Consider the following 19,443-nt stretch of genomic DNA (forward strand, 5'->3'; position numbering starts at 1 on the left):
CTGTTTTCCAGCCTTGGGCTAAGTACAAGCCAGATCCAGCCCTGCTCAAGTTTAACAGTGCTCCTCAAAAACACAGGTATGCCATGGTAGGCTTTGCTTAACCCACCCAAACAATGCACATTTATACACAACATGCACACAGGGTTACATTTTACCCAGTCATGCTGTTCAAAGAAACAGAATCCAAACTAGAGAAATACAGAGAAATACTGTCTTGTCAAGTCATCAGAATACCATTAATGTTTCTAATGAGTGCAATTACGAAAATGAAAGATTCTGAAAAAACACAGCTAAGATGAACTTTAATTATCCAAACATCTGGCTGCATGAACCAGGGTCATGTCTCCAAATGCCTCTGCATTTGAACTCTCCCTATTATCCATCCAACTTTGCATTTCTCCAAGTCTTCCAGAATTAACTGGAATTGCCTAGACACAAAAATGAGTTATCCCTTCCTAATGACTTACCCAGTCACTAGCATTCTCTTTAGCTGAGAGCTGCAGAAAACAGGAGCATGTACCAAAGGTGAAGACTGGAAGAAGATGATCTCTAAGGTCCCTTCCAACCCTAATTCTAAGAAGACACTGAAGTCAAGAGCTGTATGGTGAAGTTAAAGTGCTTATCTGTGTGTGGCAAAAGACAAATAATTCAAATGAGCTTTCTTAGTCATAATTTGAAAAATTAGGAGGGAGAATTCCTTAGACTTAACCTGGACTGTACCACATGCAGAAGCTTATAATGAGTCATTCTCCTGATTAATGCAAGAGAGATAGAGGGTCCTGTAATCCACTCATGATCTTTGTCTAGACAATGTTTTTTCTGATGCTGAGATCAAGGTTAGGCTCAGCTATGCTTGAAAATGTGCACAGAACACCAAGCAGTATCTGCTCCCAAACAGCTCCAAGAATGGATATTTTTCACAGGAGGTAAGAAACATTTTAGTCACTTCAGAAATGTTAAACTGAGAAACGTTACTGTGCAAGCAACAGTTCTTGGGCAGTTGTGTTATTCAGAATAACAGCTCCTGAATTCCAGGTGTGAACCATTCCCTGTGTCCATGTAAAAGCCACCATGGCTTAAATAAGCAGCAGGAGGATGCTGGCATTGCTTAAGGCCACATGTCTCAAAATCAGACACACGTAGGAGGTCTCAACCAATATGTTCTACTTCTACATCCTTGTACAAAATTAAGGCTTGCTTGGGCTGAGATGATTCTCCAGAAGTTTGGCACAAATTCCCACACAGGGAGGTAAAGATCAAATTTGTGGCTTTGCTCCCAGCAGCTAAATTGATTTTTATTTGTTTTTAAAGTGCCAGGAATTGTTAGCAATCACTAACATGTTCATTAAGTTAAAGCATCCTTGGTGGCAGAAGACAGAGAAAGAAAAAAAAGCATTTGATTAAAGAAAAATAGGAAACATTCCTGCATGAACTGAAAACACTGAAAAATAATAAAGTTACGTGGTCAGCCCTTAAAATAGGCCAGTTGTGCTTCTCTTTTATCCTGCTTAAAGAATCAGGCAGACTTTCCATTTCCTACTCTCTTCCCTCAAGTCCCCAAAAACACTCAGAGCAGTTAGGGGAAGTCTGAAAGGCCCAAGAACAGTAAAACCCAGCTATCAGATGATAACCTAATTTGAAACTTATGCTTCCAAAGGCACAAAGGTGTCTGATGATCCAGCTGAAATAAAATCCTCGAGCATAGCTGCAGTAGACAGTGCAGGAAGCAACACAGGCACTAAACAAAGTCACACATTGTCAGAAAAGGGAAAAAACTGATCTGACGTGACGAGTCAAGACAAGTGACAAAAGTTTTGCTGAAAAAGGATCAGTAGGAAATTAAAATCATGACAGCATTTCTGTTCAAAATACACAAGACAATAGAATCCTTTTATCACAAAGTCCCATTTTCTCCTCCAGTTTTATTCGAACCAAAATTGCAATTTGCACATCACAATGCAGTGAAAGGATCCATGACTTTCATTCCCATTCCATGTAAATAATTTACTGCAAAAGGCTGCCTTTTATCGGGCAACTTCTGTGTTTTTCAGTTTTTATTTCTGAATCCTTAAGAATCACTAACTTGTAAGTTATCTAAACAGGTCTGAAAAACAGAAAAATCTTTGTGAGAAGGTTTTAAAAGGATGATATCCCCTTGAAGTCACATTAGCTTCATTTCAATTGCTATATGCAGCAAATAAAACTAGATAGCTTAAGAAACTAAACAAATAAATTTTCACAATGCTGAATTTTTTTAGTTAGTTTTACTAACTCCTTGCCATTACTTGTAAAACAATGGAGGCAGCATCTTTATAAAATTTATTTTCTGATTTGTTTCTTCATGTATAACCAGGTTCCACCTGGTTTATTTATTTTGAAGGATAAAGCACTTAAAAGACCCCAACAAACAAAAACATGAAAATTCATCACAAGCCTCTCCTACAATTAAAAAAAAAAACATTTTTAATCCATGTCCTCCATTCCCCACTTCCAGCTGCCATTAAGTTTCTTAAAAAATAGCAGGAGTTTTGGGCCTTTTTTGCAAAGACATGAATTATTACAAGTTAGGTACCAGTCTCCTAGACCATATAAAATAGTGCAAGTGTCTGTCTCCACAGTCTACAGATCCCAGCTATGTGAGTTAGTTCCTGCCACAGAAAAAGTTTTACTGTGGCACTTATTACATTGTGGATTTTTTTTTCTCCAAGTGCTGCAAATTAAAGAAGCTCTCCTGTAAAAATCTACTTAACTCCACATTTTAAAAAAAAACAAACTTCATTAAATCCTTTTTTGCAGGATTTCACTGGAAATTCTGCTTTCAATTATGATACAACTTCTTAAGAAAAGGCAGAGATACAGTTGTGCTCCCAACTACAGCTTTATCAGCACGCCTTGCAGAAAAATTATTTTTCTGTCTAATGGCAAGATTTAAACCAGGCACATTTTCTGCACACTTTTTTTTTGTTCCTGTCTCGTATTTTCCTTTTTTCCTTTGAAACCTGCCTCTCCTATTGGCTCCTTCCCAATGCCTTTCTTCTGGCTGCATCTCAAGCTCGGCTGCTTTTCTCATTTTGTCTTTTTCTCCTGTTGCTCCTTCCTTGCTGGGCTGCTGCAGACGTGAGGATCTCTCCTCACAAAAGCAATCAGAGTCTGACTCACTGCACACACAGGTAAAGGATGCCTGTGAGTATCAGCAACCAGGAGCAAAATCTTCACCCTCTGGTAGCGCTTTAACTTTTCAGAGTGCTTGAAAAGTTAAATTTTGTTGAGGAGTGGTGGTTTGCTAACCAACTATACTGGAAAAGCTCTGTTGAAAAGATCATTGCTGCTTTAGAATCACTGGTGCAGCTGCTAGAATGAGGGTGAGTGGGGTTAAACTAGAGCTGGGGAAAGGCAGAAAGGTCAAAAAATGACACCAGCAAGACCTGTGCTACCAAAATGGCAAAGTGGATACCACAGGATCCCTTTAAAAGCCCATCACATTCTGATTTACAAAGAGGGATTGACTTTGTTTAACCCTTGGAGAAACCAGAGACTGAAATCACCCCGGTGTGAGATCCATGGTTTGCTACATTCCCTTCTGGCCCACGGCCACAGAAAGCACTGCCAGCCTGAAGGGACAGTGACAGTTTTTAAGTTCTGATCTATTTCCCACTGGAGCTTAACACTAATGCTTTCTGTCACCCTGATACTTAATGCTTTATACAATTCTAGCACTGGTAGAACCTAAATACAAAAATGTGTTCTTTTGTTTAGCACCTTGCTTCGCCAGCACCCCCAATTCTCATCAATTCCAATGAGATTTGCAGATTGCTAATCTCAATGTCTTTGAGATTAGCTACCATGGCATGAAAAAAACAAACTAGAGATGTGCTGAGATGAGCTGCAATTTGACAGCTGGGTTTCCATGCTTCCAGGTGGCTGGAAGCATCAGGTTTTGGTAGGTAACAGGTCCTAACATCACATCAGCAGCAAAGAAGGGGAAAAGGCAGGACTGTAAGAAGATCAGCAATTTTAGGCTTTGATCTGACAGGCAAATAAAATGCTCTGACAGAAAAGGCTACAAATAAATCTGAATTTGTAAACTGTGCCAAGAACTTGTCCTGACTCAATGATCAGAAATACAATGCCACTCTTGAGCACACATTACCAGGAATGAAAGACAACAAAATTTAATGCCTGGTAAAAATTACATTTGTTCCCAGATCGTTTTCAAGGGAAAGGAGCTGAACCTTGAGGAGTGGGAGTGAAGTGGGAAGAAGCAGAGGACAGAAAAAAAATGCAGCTGGAACTGCAGAGAAAATCTGACTCTCTAAAAACTACACTTCTCCCCATAAAATATCTGAACTAGTGGAAGAGCCTGTCCTGTCTTCTCCCTCATATCCTGCTCACATGCACCAGCACAACTGGAGTGTAAGAGAGGAATGAGGGTGTAATGCAAATACCACAGACTGTGAACAGCACTGCACACACAATGTGTTTTCTACAGTTCTCCAACAGAGAAGCAGGGATGGACTGCCTGTGACTTCAAAAAGTCACAAAAAAAAAGGTGACATAAAGTGATTATTTAAAAAAAAATAAATTATTATTATGTTTTTAAAATGAAGTGATAACAAGAGGCAGCAAGCACAGGTAGAGATTAATTCCAGGATGATTGAAAATAAGGATCCTGTGGTAGATGCAGGATTCACACCTCACTTTTCTTTGTTTTAATCATGGAGAATGGTACATGTTCTTACAATATCAGGACTCAGGCCTCTCAACATTATCACAAAATGTAACAGTAATTATTATTAGCTGTGGAGAAGTATCTGGGCTTTCTCAGCTGGCCTAGTTTCAGCACATACTGTTTTGCTTCAAATGCAATCAACAAATTCTATGAAGTTGATTTATTATTGCAAAATGTATGTTCTCTTGCATTAAAGCACAAGAAATAAAGCATGACCATCATGTTTTGTAACTAATTTATTTTTTTCTCCTTTTTTAATCTGTCTTACAAGTTTACCATGACATTTTAGTGACAACAGTGCTAAACTAACTCACAAACAAAAAGGAGACTAATTAAAAATAGGCAGACAGCAAACATCATGATACATTGGCAGAAAATTATCCCTTCAGTGTCCTTTGTAAAAATACTGCTAAAAACCCAACATTTTCCATGGCAATACTGAGTCAGATTGTTTTATAATATATAGAATTATATATGCAGATCCTCACAGCTCAAGCATTTGGTTAGGGCTTGCACTCCATATTTAAGGCAAGAAAACATTTTCTGCTTTCTTGGAACAAAACCTGTAATCACTGAACTGAACTTCTGACCTACACAAATTATGGATATTGAAAACTTATTTGCCTTTCTCCCCTTCCCACACAAGTTCAGGAATCACTGAGAGTTCTATCAGAATTCCTTACTGCTAAACACAATGAAGGAGATGGCTCCTCTCAGGCTGGAAGGGCTTTCTGCTCCTATGGATTCTCTGGCAATGAGAACTAAGACATCTCGGCACAGCCTGAACCACCACCAGCTCTGGAGTCAGTGGAAATAAGAAGTTGGTTACATGTGCAGAGCTGAAGGACTTTTGGGAAGGAGGGCAGCAACACCTACTGGTCGTGGTGCAGACTGAACATTGCTTTGGTTTGGTTTTTAAATTAACAGTACTGAAAATAGAGCTTTTTCTTACTAAAAGTCATGGCTACATTATTGCTAAAATATATCAGCACTCATAATTTCTAAACCCTAATAATAAATAAATACTCATAACTGAGCTGAGCTCTAGGCTTTGATATAAAACAGGATATAAGGAGTCCTGCTGATGATTCCTTAAAGTCACTGAAAGATTTACATCACACACTTTAATGTGCACAAAGCCTTCTTCCATCTCTAATTATTGCCTATTCAAAGCAACTCAAATATTTTGGACTGAACAATCTGAGCAGCCTCAGGTTTTTTTTGTACACTATAAAATATTGCAAAGTATTTAAACGGCTTCTGCAATTCTTCAGTATTTTTACCACGCATTCCTTTAATGTCCAAAAGTAAGTTTTCTCCCAAATTTTACTTGGAATAATATAGAACAAAACATATAAAGAAGTTTTATGATCCACCTCATCCCTTTCAAAAATAAACCACAGAGTACAAACTCCATTTTCAGAAAACACTTAATTCAAAATTAAAATGTTCTCAACTGTAAATATTTAAATCAACTATAACAAATCTGCATTCAGGAACTGTATTTAATGCTTCCTTTAAATTTCCATTAAAAATATATTTTATTCATTTTTTCAAGTTGTGTGTGTCTATAGGTCCTCTGATACACTACCCTTAGGCATCAGAAGTTTTCCTGGTTCTCATCCAACTTTGGAAATAATATCTTCTTGCTTCAGGTGTTAAAAGGATTCATACATTATTTATAAGGACTGCTAAAATCTAACTCCTGGATCTAACTTGCAAGAGAAAGAGTATAAAAAGTTACATACAGAAAAAAAAGAAAAAGCCCAACTGTCCCCATTTCAATTTTTAGCCTCTCTTTGTACGTTGTGCATTGCCAGGCTGAGTCTGTAACTCTCCTCCCTCCCTCCCCAAGCTCAGATATTTGTCTGCAGCTGCTTTGAGCCTTGCTGGATTTGACTTTTCTTGCATATTTTAAAGTATGATTTTCCCAGGGAAAAAAAACCAAAACAACTACAACACTGCTGGGCAACTTATTACACTTCAAAGATTCAGGATTTCTCTGACAGAATGGTGTTTGTTTACCTCCTGAAGAACCAGGCTAAAGCAAGCAGCCAGAACAGGGCAGCTAAAATCCTCATTCACCTCTCAAAGTCTTCTTCCTCAGTACTTTTCTTTTATATATGCTGTCTACACATATAATATTTACATTTTGTTTGCCTCCTCCTGGTTTGAGAGAGTGCATTGTTAGATTTTTAAAACAACCCTTTTAACAAACTTCACAAGGGTGAGAATTTAGTATCTCCTTACCAATTTAAGAAAGTATTTCTGTTTTGAACAGCAGTTTAATTTCCTGGCTTGTATTAAAGCAAGAAACATTGAAATGCTATTGATCTATAAAAAACAACTAAAGGAAACAGAAAATTAAAAGTCCATCAAGCCTCAGAAATACTCACCAGGATGAAAAAGTCCTCACCTTGGAATGAGCATATTTGTTCAGAACACACCAAACCCAGCACCTGCTCCTCAGATCCCTGTTCCTGACCACAATTTCACTTGCTCTGACTGCAGCACACAGCAACTGCATCTTCAGCTGAACATGATGCAAGAAAACCTGAACATTCACTTCCTACAGCTTGCCAAATCACTGGGATACTGCCCCTGGCCACACTTGTAGCACAGCAATGGATTTCTTTGCCCAACAAGGTGATTTTTCTAATGTTCATCCTCACATGGGCAGAGTTTTTACACCTATTTCACCAAGCAGAATTTGAACCCTTAGCTCTTAAAAAAGAGCAATATGCACAATAGAGCATGATATCCCTTCTGTCCCCAAAAAATTTTAAATTAAGTATCTAGTGCAGGTTGCACCTGCTCATTACACTCTTCTGGAAAAATCAAGTTTGTCTGTCTGGAACTTTTATACCCATAGTCTTACATATATTTATTCCCACACAAAGTACATTTGTGTGCTGTTCACTATTCAAAGGGCAAGTCAGACTAGGTCGTGTTTCTTAAAGGTTTATCTTATTAGCAATCAAGTCTCATCTAGCTGAAAAATAGAGAAAACAAGTATGCTTTTTCCACTGCCACAGTTAAAATTTTCAGGTCAACTGCATCTCATAGCACTTGTATAGCTGGTTTCACTGTTTCCTCAACCTTTCCCTCTGTGGGACAAGAAAGGGAAGGAGCAGCTGGAACAGTGATGATGAAATCCTAATCAACATTAGCAAAGAGACTTAAAAGGCAGTGCAATGCCTCTAAAATACTCTTATTAACATATCTTAAAGGTGAATTCATTTTATTTGGAAAATTAGGTCTTTCTGTTTGGTTGGGTTTGGGTTTTTTGGTGAAATTTGTTACAAGTAAGGAGAAACAGCTATCAGGAGCAGGAAATGCTGTGCCAGTCTCACCAGCCTTCCTTCTTCTATCTTTACCAAATTACAGAAGCCCTTGAAGGATGCATAAAGGGGAAAGTAATATATAAAAAGTAATGCTAAGCATTTATTCCTATTGTCATCTGAAAACTTAATATTTAGAATGCACTATTGAAACATGACAAATTTTTGGCACGAGTTAATCTGGAAGGAAAGTAAAAACAGTGAACAAACCTGTCACAGCACTGCTACCTGTTTGGCAACCCTGCTTTGGTGAAACCCCACAAGCCACAAGCTGGAGCTGCTGGGGGATGCCCACAAACACCCAAACACACCAGAAGTGAAAGCAAAGGATTTCCCACCTTCCTGAGAGGAGACAATAGGTGGCAGGTAATCAGGGATGTACTCCTTCCTCTCCTCTGCATCCTTACTTCCCAGCTGGGGGAACTGGAGGACATTGTTCTTGCTGACAGGGAACGAAGGGATTTGATGTGCAAAAGTGACAGGTTCAATATTGTGGATGTAATCTTCCAGCTCATGCAGGTTAACCCCCATAAGCTTGAAGGCATCGCCTACGTCATCCAAAATCGGATCTGTGCGGCCATCTGGAACAAAAAAAACAACAAAAGAACAATATTTTCACAGAAATCCAGGTTAAAAAATTCAATATGAAGATTCTTTGAGGTTACAGTCCCCCAGCTCACCAGCAGTAAGAGAAATGGATTTACTGCCCCACAGTTCTATCAAGTTTACTTTCAGAAAAGTTTTGTTTTGAGCCATCCTTTGTTTCATATCATTGAAAAACTGCACTCCAAGAAGCAAATCAAGCTCAAACAAGGGAGCAACAACAGGCAGCTTTATCTGGCAACAGTCAATTAACACCACACAACCCCATATGTAGAAAGTGCTCTTTATCAGTTGGAACAGATCAAATATTATTTCTCAACCTAGAAAGGGAATGATTTCATTTTTTTGAACTGACTGTAGTTTACAGAGAGAAAAGAAAAAAAATATTTAAAAAAACCTTTACAAAGTATCTTTCCACCAGATGAAATCTACAGGTTTCATAAACTATGAGCCACTTCACCTACTGGTTAGCTACACCTCCTGAAAAAGGGAGAAATATTAAGCAGTGGTCTGATGAGGAGAGAATATTTTATACTATACTTCAGGGTTGATTTCCTGGGGGGCAACTTAAGTTTGATTCTCCAGCAAAAATCTTACTTTCTTCAGAAAAAGCACAATGAAATCTCACTGGCCAGGTAGTCAGGATCTTTATTTAATAGGATTTTCAAGAAAACAGTCCAACAGAGGATGCAGTTTGTGCTATACAATTAATTTGGCTCAAAGCTTTAAATTACACTTGCAGAAGTCCAAGTACCTCAGTTTCCCTGACCTGACAGAGGAAAATCCCTCGAAAGGCCTCCAGAGGGAGAACTGGGCACCTGGCTTTGGCAGCCAAGGCACCACTTGGAGTCTAACCTGACTTTTCATAACAACAATAACCCGAACACAATGCTGTAAACCCCAAACATGATTTTTAATTCAATAAAATCTGAATTATTACAATTCTGTAGAATTGGCTTATGAAGATATTACATCCCTATATGATGATAAGCTGTGATTTCCTTTAAAAAGTAATTATGAAAAAGCAGCCAGTGCTTATTGAAGGAACACAATGGCTATTGTGGAGCTCTGGCTCCAGAGAATGGGGGGATGCTCTTTTGTTTGTCCTTTAACCTAATCTCTTCTTGGTTTATCTTGAAGCCAAGGCAGCTGGTTCTCACATCACTGCCTGAATTCCACCCCCCAGCCAACTCACGCCTGCAGGTACGTTTAGAAAATGAGAATTTTGTTCTAGAATTTCCCTTCTTAAGTCTTGTGGTGAAGATAAGGATAATACTCAGATTATGGGGTTGATTCTCAGCCCTCCAACACTGGCCTCTTGTGTGACTCCAGGCAAGTCTTCCTTGTGTTTTAATTCTTTCCACAGCTAAAAGGGAGAGCAGACCAAGTTACTGCCAGTTTTACCCTCCTGTATCTGGAATGTGAACTCTGCAGGGTGAGAAGCACCTCACAGTTTGTGTTTGTGCAACACCTGAGTGTTTGTACAACTGCAATACCAGTCTGCTCTGCAAACTCCAGGCTTGCATGCACATAATTACATGAGGATATCACCACTCCAGAGATGCTTATACTAATTAGGGGGGAAAAAAGTGTGCTTTATGCTTAAAAAATTAAATTCAGGCAATTGACACCATTAAGAAATTTTGTGTTGTTGCTTTTAGTTGCTCTGCAGGCTATGAAGGTGCCTGTGAACTCACTGAAGCATTTTCTAAGGTTTCAAGATTTAACAGGTACAAGTTTGACAGACAGCAGAAAAGAAAAACTTGAGGAAAATTTTTCAAAGGTCTTTTCCTAGATCTGCACATGATCTTTTTAACCTCCAGAAAAGTGTGCTGACATGATCAGCAAGTGATAAATGCTAAAAAGGAATTTTCTACAAGTGCTTTTTAAGAACACGTGGCAGAGAAGCAGCTACTATGTGTAACTGAAGCATGGAAATATTTAACAACTGTATCATGAAACAATTATGTGTATTAGAAAGTGGGTTCAAAAGGTGACCAAAAAACCCCAAAGAAAATTCAATTTTCTCACAGCTTTGACATTTGCCTCCAAAGAGACAATGCCAAGTTTAAAGTTTGATTGAAAGCTAAAAATAATGTTTAAACCTGCAACTGTCAGAGGGATGAAAGGATGCAGCAGTTAACCCTTCTTTTCAAGGGAGTGTCCTCAGTGATAAAAGTGTTTGAAAAAACTTTCAGGTCTGTATTCTGTAAATAGTCTTTAAATATCTGTATTTAAAATCAAACCAGTTATCAACTGGAAATTATGACAGCACAAAAATGCATTAAGTGTATTTTAAGGTTATTCACCAAATAAAGGCTTTATACTTTTATTTCAACAGTCTAGCATTTCTCTGGCTTAATAAAAAAATCAGTAAAATAGCAGAAGCGAGACACACAAAAGGGAATGCTGACAAACATGCAATACACTCTCTCCTGGTGTTTCATGTAGTCTTAGGCTTTTTTCTGTGAGCAGATGATGCCAAGAAAAGAAGTTTAATCTCTGCATACTGAACTTATCTCAATATTCTCTAAATATCTGTGCTATCCTCAGTTTAAAAATTCAGGTGCTGAAGCCTCTCAGTGAAATAATTAATCTAATGTCACCCAGCAAGTCAGTGCCAGATCACAGAAACTTCAGAGCTCTGGTTTCCAGTCTCTTGTTCTTTATACCACAACACTTTAAATACTATCATTGTTCAGGGAATGAGACAGAAGGAGGTGGGAATAGTTTATCCAGCAACTCACAACTCTCCTCCTTATGCCCCATGAACAGTGAACTAGGAAAATACCTTTCTCACAAGATTTTAAGCTGCACTATCTCCAAAAGTGGTAAAGCTGTGGCAGCAGCAGAGCTAAATTAAGACCATTTGGTCAGAAAACAGCTCACCAGAAACCCAGGGAATGGCTGAAGATACTCTCAGCTTCCTTGGGCATGAGAATGAGCACCAGGTGAGGAATCTGCACATGGAATTGCATCCCAAAAAAGTGCTGGACTGAAGTGATGGGCAAAGAGAATCCAGGCAGAGCAGAATATTTGTGTGGAAAGTTATCCAGCACTCAGCCCCACTGCTCAGCATCACCTGATCCACAAGGAAAACCAAATCAAACAGAATGAGGATGGAGCACTAAACTCCCCTACAAACAAGGGTTTGGTTGTGGGGAAAAGGAAGTTTTAGAAGCTCCTAAAGCTGAGTTATTTTTGCAAAAGTCACAAGAATTCCTCCATCAAAGCTGGCCAGTGCTCATGTCATCCAAAGGCACCGTGAGGGGCTCTGTGGGAGTTGGGGAATTGTGTTACTTGCCTTAAAGTCAGTCTCAGGAATAGCTGATTTCCTTTTGTCAAACTCACCCCCTCCAGCTCCTCCTTCCTGGCCCAAAGTTTGTATGAATGAATGAAAATTGAACAGGCAAGTAAGCACAGAACAGAAGAGCTTTTAGTTTCATACCAAGTTTCTTAAAGGAAACAACTACAGCTCTGTAATAAATATACTGAGAAAAATTAATGAGTCACCACCCATGCAACATGTACATGTGTTAGAAATAGCTCAGCATTCCCCCTCATGGCTGCTATAAAAGAGATTTTTTTTTTAGGTTTTATTTTAACCAGCAAATTATTAGGTATAGCTCCTTGGTATTTTAATTACAGGCTCTCTGACAGATTCCTGTGCTTGTCACACAAAGTTACTCCAGGATAACTGTTTCAAGGAGACAACACAGCTTCTATCCAGCTAAGTCATAAGCATGCACAATAGGTTATTTAATAAGTTTAGATGCCTTACTTAAATGCACTTAAGTGGGGAAAAAAGGGTCCTATTAATGTAGTTAGCAGTCAGGGCAAAAGCATCTTCTTGCTATTGGTGCTCAGAGTCTGCTCCTTTTCCCAGTAACTTCGGAAACATCAAGCAAAAAACCACATTGTCTTTCTTTTTATTAGTTGCCAGTAAGTTAATTAGCTTAAAAGCATCAATATTTAAGGTAATCAGGACATAAAATACACACTTATAATCAATGTTAGAGGCCCAGGACAGATCCCTGTTACAAAGTCATTCAAGGACCAGCAGAGAGAATCAGCTCATTTAAGCTGATCACCAACAATCTAATCCTTTGATAGAGATTATTACTGTATAGTGGTAAGAATGAAGTAACTAAAAAAAGAACAAAATCAAAGAAAACATACGAGGTAAATTTGACATTATAAAGAAATAAAAAATTGGCTGATGCCAGGTGAATTCTCTCCTCTATGGTAATTATCAATAAAAATATTGGTAATTATGCTGTTTGCATTCTCTCTTTGCTATAATGAAGTTTACAGGAGAGACTGTGCAGACACTGGAGCAGTTTTGGAGCCAGTTCTGCCTTGGAAAACATTTTGCAATATCAGCAATTTTTCCTTCCAGTTATAATATGTGCTCACCTGATTAAACCTGCCTTTCAACAAAAATGCAGTTGCATTAATAATACCATTTACAATATAGCCATTGATATTTTTATGTGTATATATAATTAATATATAGTCCTGCAAGGATAGGAACTTGGATTCAAATGATCCACTGAGGGATCACTGGGATCAAGGAATGGGTCTCCAACTTGAGATATTCTATAATTCTATGTGTGCATAAAAATAATCTTCAAGAAAGTAGTGAAACAATATGAAACTAAAGACCAACTTTTAAACTTTATTTCCTAACTGTTAGCAAATTTCAGGAGAAAAAAAAATCTCAGTATATCCAATCATAAGATCAACCCTGAAAATTGAAGGAAAGCAGAGGCAAATCCACCTCTGAACTCAAAAAGTTCATTATCCAGCATATTACACTGCAAGTTGTAGCAGCAGGTAATCTAAATTTGTCCTGTTGAAATATGCCCAGGTGCCCTCAAGTGATAGAAGTTAAGTAGCTTCTATCTGAGTGGTTTTCAGAGCAATGTAGAAAAGAAAGAGAAAAAAAGAGACTTCAGGGGGTGTGACCAACAGCTCCCCTCCTCATCCCTCCCATGAACTGCACCACTCACATAAATAAACTGGGAACTGAACTCCCTCACTGGATGTGTTAAGAGGTAAAACATGATATATTGTGCATGTCTATAACCCACTACCAAGCTGCATTAGCTAAATTCATGGCAAACAAAGCAGATTCTGATCTCTCCTCATGGGCAGCTCCCCAGTATACAAACCCCAACCTACACACCCCAGAGCAGGTAACTCCAAGCACCAGCTCTGCCACCCCTCTATCAAACCACGTGGAACAGGAGTGCAAAACAAAGTGGCACCTAACATGGAGCCTTTCCCTTTCCACCTCTGCTTAAAACCAACACCAACACAGAACTCTGCTCTCAGAAACCACTCTACATCAGTTTGTTTTGTAGCCTGATACCTTAATTACATACTCCAACACTGGCTTTCAAATATTTAATTTAACTTTTAGGATAAAACAGCTCGCAGCATATTGAATAGTGATCCTTTGACAAGCTTTCCACAAATTTGAGCAGCATAATGTGGTGTACTTTAGGAGGAAAACCCTGATTTTCTCCCTGTAAGTTCAGCCTCTCCTCCAGCCCCCAACACAGCATTCAGAAGCATTTCACGGCATCAAACACATCTCAAACCCTCTTTGCAAATCCTTTTGCCTTCTCTTTGCAGCCACAGAAGCTCCCATCAACTACAGCTACAGCAAATGCAAAGAAACAACAGCAGAAAAGTAATGAAAATCTTGAATGTAGCTCTCCTAATGGGATGTAACAGCTGGAACAAAGATCTAACCCAGCTGGGAGAGGCATCATTTTCCTGCGCAAGTGAGGGAACACGTGAGCAGCGATGACAGGCTTTTCACAGCCATCCCATGGTGTCTCAACTCTGCCAGAGTAAATCCATTCAGTTTGGAACACAAAGATTATGTCCCTCAGCTGACAGCCCTGCTAACTCAAACCCCACTGGTCTGACTCTGAGATAACGCCCTGACAATGAAGATGCTACAATTGGAATTTAATTAATTCTACTTATGCAAAACCATGGCAGAATTAAGCTCATTCATCCAGAGCTGGGTTTGTACAGTAACTTATTTCAGGAGCAAAAGGAAACAATTCTGAAATTGCAGGGAGATGTCAGCTCAGTATTAAGATGTCCTTTTACAAACCTTTTTAAAGAAAGAAATACAGGGATCGTTTTAAGAGATGTTGTACAAAAACCAGCACATCACTGGCACAAACACAGCAATTCCCCTTCTCCTCAAAGAAAACAAAAAGCAAAAAAAACAAAAAGATTGTGATACTTGTGGTACTTGCTTCACCATTCATAGAGGGGAAAAATGCCTTTCTTCATTTTTCAGTAAGCAAACCCAAAGGAAGAGAGACATACCTGAGATCTACAAACTCCAATCCTCAGCACCAAAAAATTTATTTGCATCATCTCTATGTCTTTTCATCCCAGTCTTAGAAACACTGCAGCACCAGCATCTTCCCCAGAAATTGTAACAACCCTATGAAAGGGCAGCTCTGGCCAAACCTGGGTGAGCTTCTTTTTCACCTCATAACTCCATCCTCCTAAACCCTCTCTGTTGTCTCCTTTAATTGCTTCAAAGATAATTTCTGTGTGGATTGGGATACAAACTTCAGAGCTGCACCTGTGCTGCTGGGATATATGGGTTAATATTGCACAGTCCCATTTCTAGACTGACTTGCTCTCAAATTTGGGGAAAGTTGTACAAATAACTTTCTCTATTCAACCTGAGAATGGATTTCTCTATTCAACCTGAGCAATCTAGTTTGCAGAACACAGCTGTTCCAAAGCTTGGTTACACTGTCAGACTTGATCTCAATTATTGCTGAAATGATGAAGCAGAGCCAGGACCAGGTACAGTCACTTTGCTTCTTGAGGGATCCCTGCAGCAGTGAGAATTTCTCTTCCCGTCTTCAGAGAAGGGACACAACCTCCAGCAGCAGCACTTCCAGGCTGTGGTTACTCCTCCCCTGACCAAGCCACTCACAGGGCACTTCTCAGCCCTGCACACTCTCCAAATTCACCCAAATCCAACACACCCAGCCCTCAAAGTCCCTTGGATCTTGCTGCAGTATCCAATCCACCACCAGCTGACAGCAACATGCCTCTGGTGTTCCTCTCACCTGTGGCTGACACCTCATTAGAACAGTTCCCACAGCTTGGACAGAGACACTGGCAAACACTCCCAGTGCTGCATTTCAGGGTTCCCATCCCTGTTACCTCTCCAGCCACTTCCTGTAGGTCCCAGCACAATCTCTGAACTTGTGGTGGCCACAGCAGCCCCTAAATCCACCACCAGTGAGTCACCTTCCCTACCCAGCACTTCAGGCAACCAATGATCCACCCCAGCTCCAGCCCTGCCAGACCCAACTGCTCTGACCTCTGCCCCAGGGGCCCTCCAAGACTTTCCTCTCCACATGGAGCAGCAGCTGCCCCCAAAGCCACAGCTCCCCTGCATGCCAGAGTAAAGGAGAACATGTCCCTCCTGGCACAGGAGGCACAAGCAGCCCTGGTTTCCCAGGCACACAGTTTACATTCACCTCTCCAGGGTACCCCTGCTCCTCCAAGCCCCTCCACTATGGAGATTGCCCTTCATTTCCTTCCTGTTACCCACAGATGCATCAGGAGCACTGCCAGCCCCATCTCTGCCATCAGAGACAAATCTCTGCACACAAATCTCTGCCACATGAGACCCCCCAGCCCCATGTAGGGCAGTAAAGGCCCCCACACACAGACCCAGGACCCTCTAACCACACCCACAGCCTGAGCCCTTCTCCTCATTGCCCACATTTCCTGTGTTTACAGCTGGCACTGACCCTGACAGCCTCCCTCACCCTGCAGGCAGATTGTCACCTCCCCACCCCTTCCTGACCCATCAGCACCTTTTCCTGACATTCCCAGACCCAGCACACCCGTTAGCACCCTCTCAGCTCCTCTGGCAGCATTACTGACCAAGCAAGCAAGTGGACATGCCACCCTCCAATCCCCATGTTCTGCAGGCACCAGCAGGACATCCACCCCCTCAGTAGCTCCACTGCAGGCTCTGCAGGGACACTCACGACCCCAAGGGACACACAACTGCATCCCCTGCTGCAGGCCCAGAGCCAGCAGTGGTGCTCCCTTCCCAATCCCATCAACACCCACATCCCACAATCCTGGGCACTGATTCCCAGGCCTCTCCTCTTTCTCTTCTCCCACTTGCTTAAACTCAGCCTTTCCATGCTCCCACCCCACACCACCTCACCCCAAATCTGCTGGGGCCCTGGGCATCACTGCCAGCTCATTCTGTACCATCTCCACCTGGCAGTGCTGGCTAATTCCAGTCCCCCACATACCCCGCCAAACCTCCTCCTCTGCATCCACACAAGGACACCCATACCTCACGCCATGTGCATTAAATCATCCCCAGCCCACCCCTCCTGCACTCCACAATTCCCATGTGCAGCCCTGCCACACTCCCACACCCTGTGCACTACAGCTCCACTTCCCCCAAAACACATTTAGTGCATCCCTGCCTTCCCACACTCCCCATACACATGTTCCCAGTCCCAAGTCCCACTGCCTCCCCCCTGCACACAAACATTCCCAGAGCACCCCAACAACAGGGCTTCCAGGCACACCACTCCCTCCCCAGGCAGGAGGGAGCCCAAGCCTGCACCCTCCATCCTCAGCATCTCTCCTTGTGCCAGAACAGGGAATCCCCCACACACATCCCCACCTGCAGTGTGCCCCCACACCCCCCTCAGCACTGGCACCCAAAGATGAGCCATGAAAACACAACACCACCCTCTCACGGACACATCCCACCAGGAGGGAAAAGAGGCTGGCTGCCCCTTCTCCCGCCAGTTCATGCCCTCCCAGACTCAGAACATCCCAGCAATGGGGCCAACAGTCCCCTCTCCCCCTCCTGTATTCATGTCTCCCCCTCCCCAGCACCCTGCAGCCAGAGAGACTGGGACAGCACCCCCATGTCCCCAGACCCACTGCCTTAGAGCCTTCTTTTTTCCAACTCCATCCCCACAGTCCCAGCTCCTCACCCATACACAGACCCACTGCCACCAGGACCCTCTTGCCCCAGCACTGCCCCATGGCTTCCCTCCCCATCCTCCCAGTCCTGTGCCCTGCTCCACAGCCCAGCTCCCCTTCCCCACAGCCCCCAGCCCACGGGCTGATCTTCCCAAAGCCACACCTGGCACTCAGTGACCAAAGATCCCAGCACTGCCCAAATGCCGCCTCCCTGCACCCTCCTACCCTGCCCAAATGGCCACATCTCCACGACCCTCCCTTGCCGAGCATCCCCAGCTCCTGGCACTGCCCGACAAGCAGCAGCTTCCAGCTGCCCTCCCCACACCTCCACAATGCTACCCCACAGCCCCCTACCCAGGGCCCCAGTGCTGCACAAACCCACCTCCCTGTGCCTTCCTGCCCTGTCCCTCAAACCCCTGCCCTGTCCAAATCCACCTCTCTGTGCTCTCCTGCCCTGTCCCCCAGACCCCTGCCCAAATTCATTTCCCTGTGCCCTCCTGTCCTGTTCCCCAGACCCCAGTCCTGCCCAAATCCACTTCCCTGTGCCCGCCTCCCTGTGCCCTCCTGCCCTGTCCCCCACAACCCTGCCCAAATCCACTTCCCTGTCCCCCAGATCCCTGCCCAAACCAACCCCTCTGTGTCCCCCAGACCCCTGCCCAAACCCACTTCCCTATGTCCTCCTGCCCTATTCCTCAGACCCTTGCTCTCCCCAAATCACACCTCCCTATTCCCCACACCTCTCCTGCCCTGTCCCCCAGCACTACCAAATCCCACCTCTCCGTGCCCTCCTGCCCTGGCCCCCAGCTCCAGCAGTGCCCAAACCCCTCCCTGTGCCCTCCTGCCCTGGCCCCCAGCCCCAGCAGTGCCCAAACCCCTTCCTGTGCCCTCCTGCCCTGGCCCCCGGCCCCAGCAGTGCCCAAACCCCTCCCTGTGCCCTCCTGCCCTGGCCCCCAGCCCCAGCAGTGCCCAAACCCCTCCCTGTGCCCTCCTGCCGTGCCCAACTCCCCCCTCCCGTGCTCCTGCCCTGCCCCAGCAGTGCCCAGCGCTGCTTCCTTGGCGGGATGGCCGAGACCGGCAGGGCTCACGGAGCTCGCTCAGCCCGGACTCTGCTCAAGCAGGGCCCCTCACAGAGCCCTCCGAGGGCCGTGTCCAGCCGCATCCCCCCGGCCCAGCCCCAGCCCGCACTCACAGAGCTCGCAGTAGCGGTGGCAACCCCGGCCCAGCCCCTGCAGGTACCGCTGCAGCACGTCGGTGAGCAGGTCGCAGGCCGAGACCTGCACGGAGTCCCAGCCGAGGGCCTGGCAGATCTGCGCCACCGACACCCGCAGCAGCCAGCGGGAATAGGTCTCGCACATCCCGCCGGGGCCGGGCGCCGCGGGAGCTCTCACGCACCGCCCGCCACCGCCGCCATCGCCGCCGCCATCTTGGCGCCGCCCCGCCCCCGCCAGGCAGCGCCGCTCCAGCGCCGAGCGCATCGAGCGGGGCGGAGCGCGGGATGCGCGCCCGGGGCGCTCCAGGGCCGCGTCCCCGCTGCTGAGGGGACAGGCGGGAAAAGGTAAAAATATCAATATTGGTACTGGCTGGGGCCGGGAGAAGGTAAATATATCAATATCGGCACCTCCTTGGGGCGGGAGGAGGTAAATGGATAAATATCGGTACTTCAGCACCGCTAAATGTCCCCCAGTGCCCCAAGGGATCTCACAGGAAGGATGCGACAAGGCTCTTTCCAAGGGCAGGGAGTGACCGGAC

At 43.5% G+C, this 19,443-nt stretch overlaps 1 protein-coding gene across 1 annotated transcript in view; it reads right to left on the minus strand.

Annotated features, from left to right (window-relative positions):
- Positions 1-19,115, minus strand: part of TAF3 (TATA-box binding protein associated factor 3) — a 114,127-nt gene extending 95,012 nt beyond the window's left edge. Inside the window, exons 1-2 of the mRNA XM_064703056.1 lie at positions 18,884-19,115; positions 8,409-8,651 (exon numbers count right to left, since the gene is read on the minus strand). Coding sequence (XP_064559126.1) covers positions 8,409-8,651; positions 18,884-19,049 — 409 coding nt within the window. The 5' untranslated portion in view covers positions 19,050-19,115. The remainder of the gene's footprint in view (positions 1-8,408; positions 8,652-18,883) is intronic.
- Between the last annotated feature and the right edge of the window lie 328 nt (positions 19,116-19,443).

This window comes from Zonotrichia leucophrys, chromosome 1A, assembly GCF_028769735.1.
Source record: "Zonotrichia leucophrys gambelii isolate GWCS_2022_RI chromosome 1A, RI_Zleu_2.0, whole genome shotgun sequence".
Taxonomy (NCBI): domain Eukaryota; kingdom Metazoa; phylum Chordata; class Aves; order Passeriformes; family Passerellidae; genus Zonotrichia; species Zonotrichia leucophrys.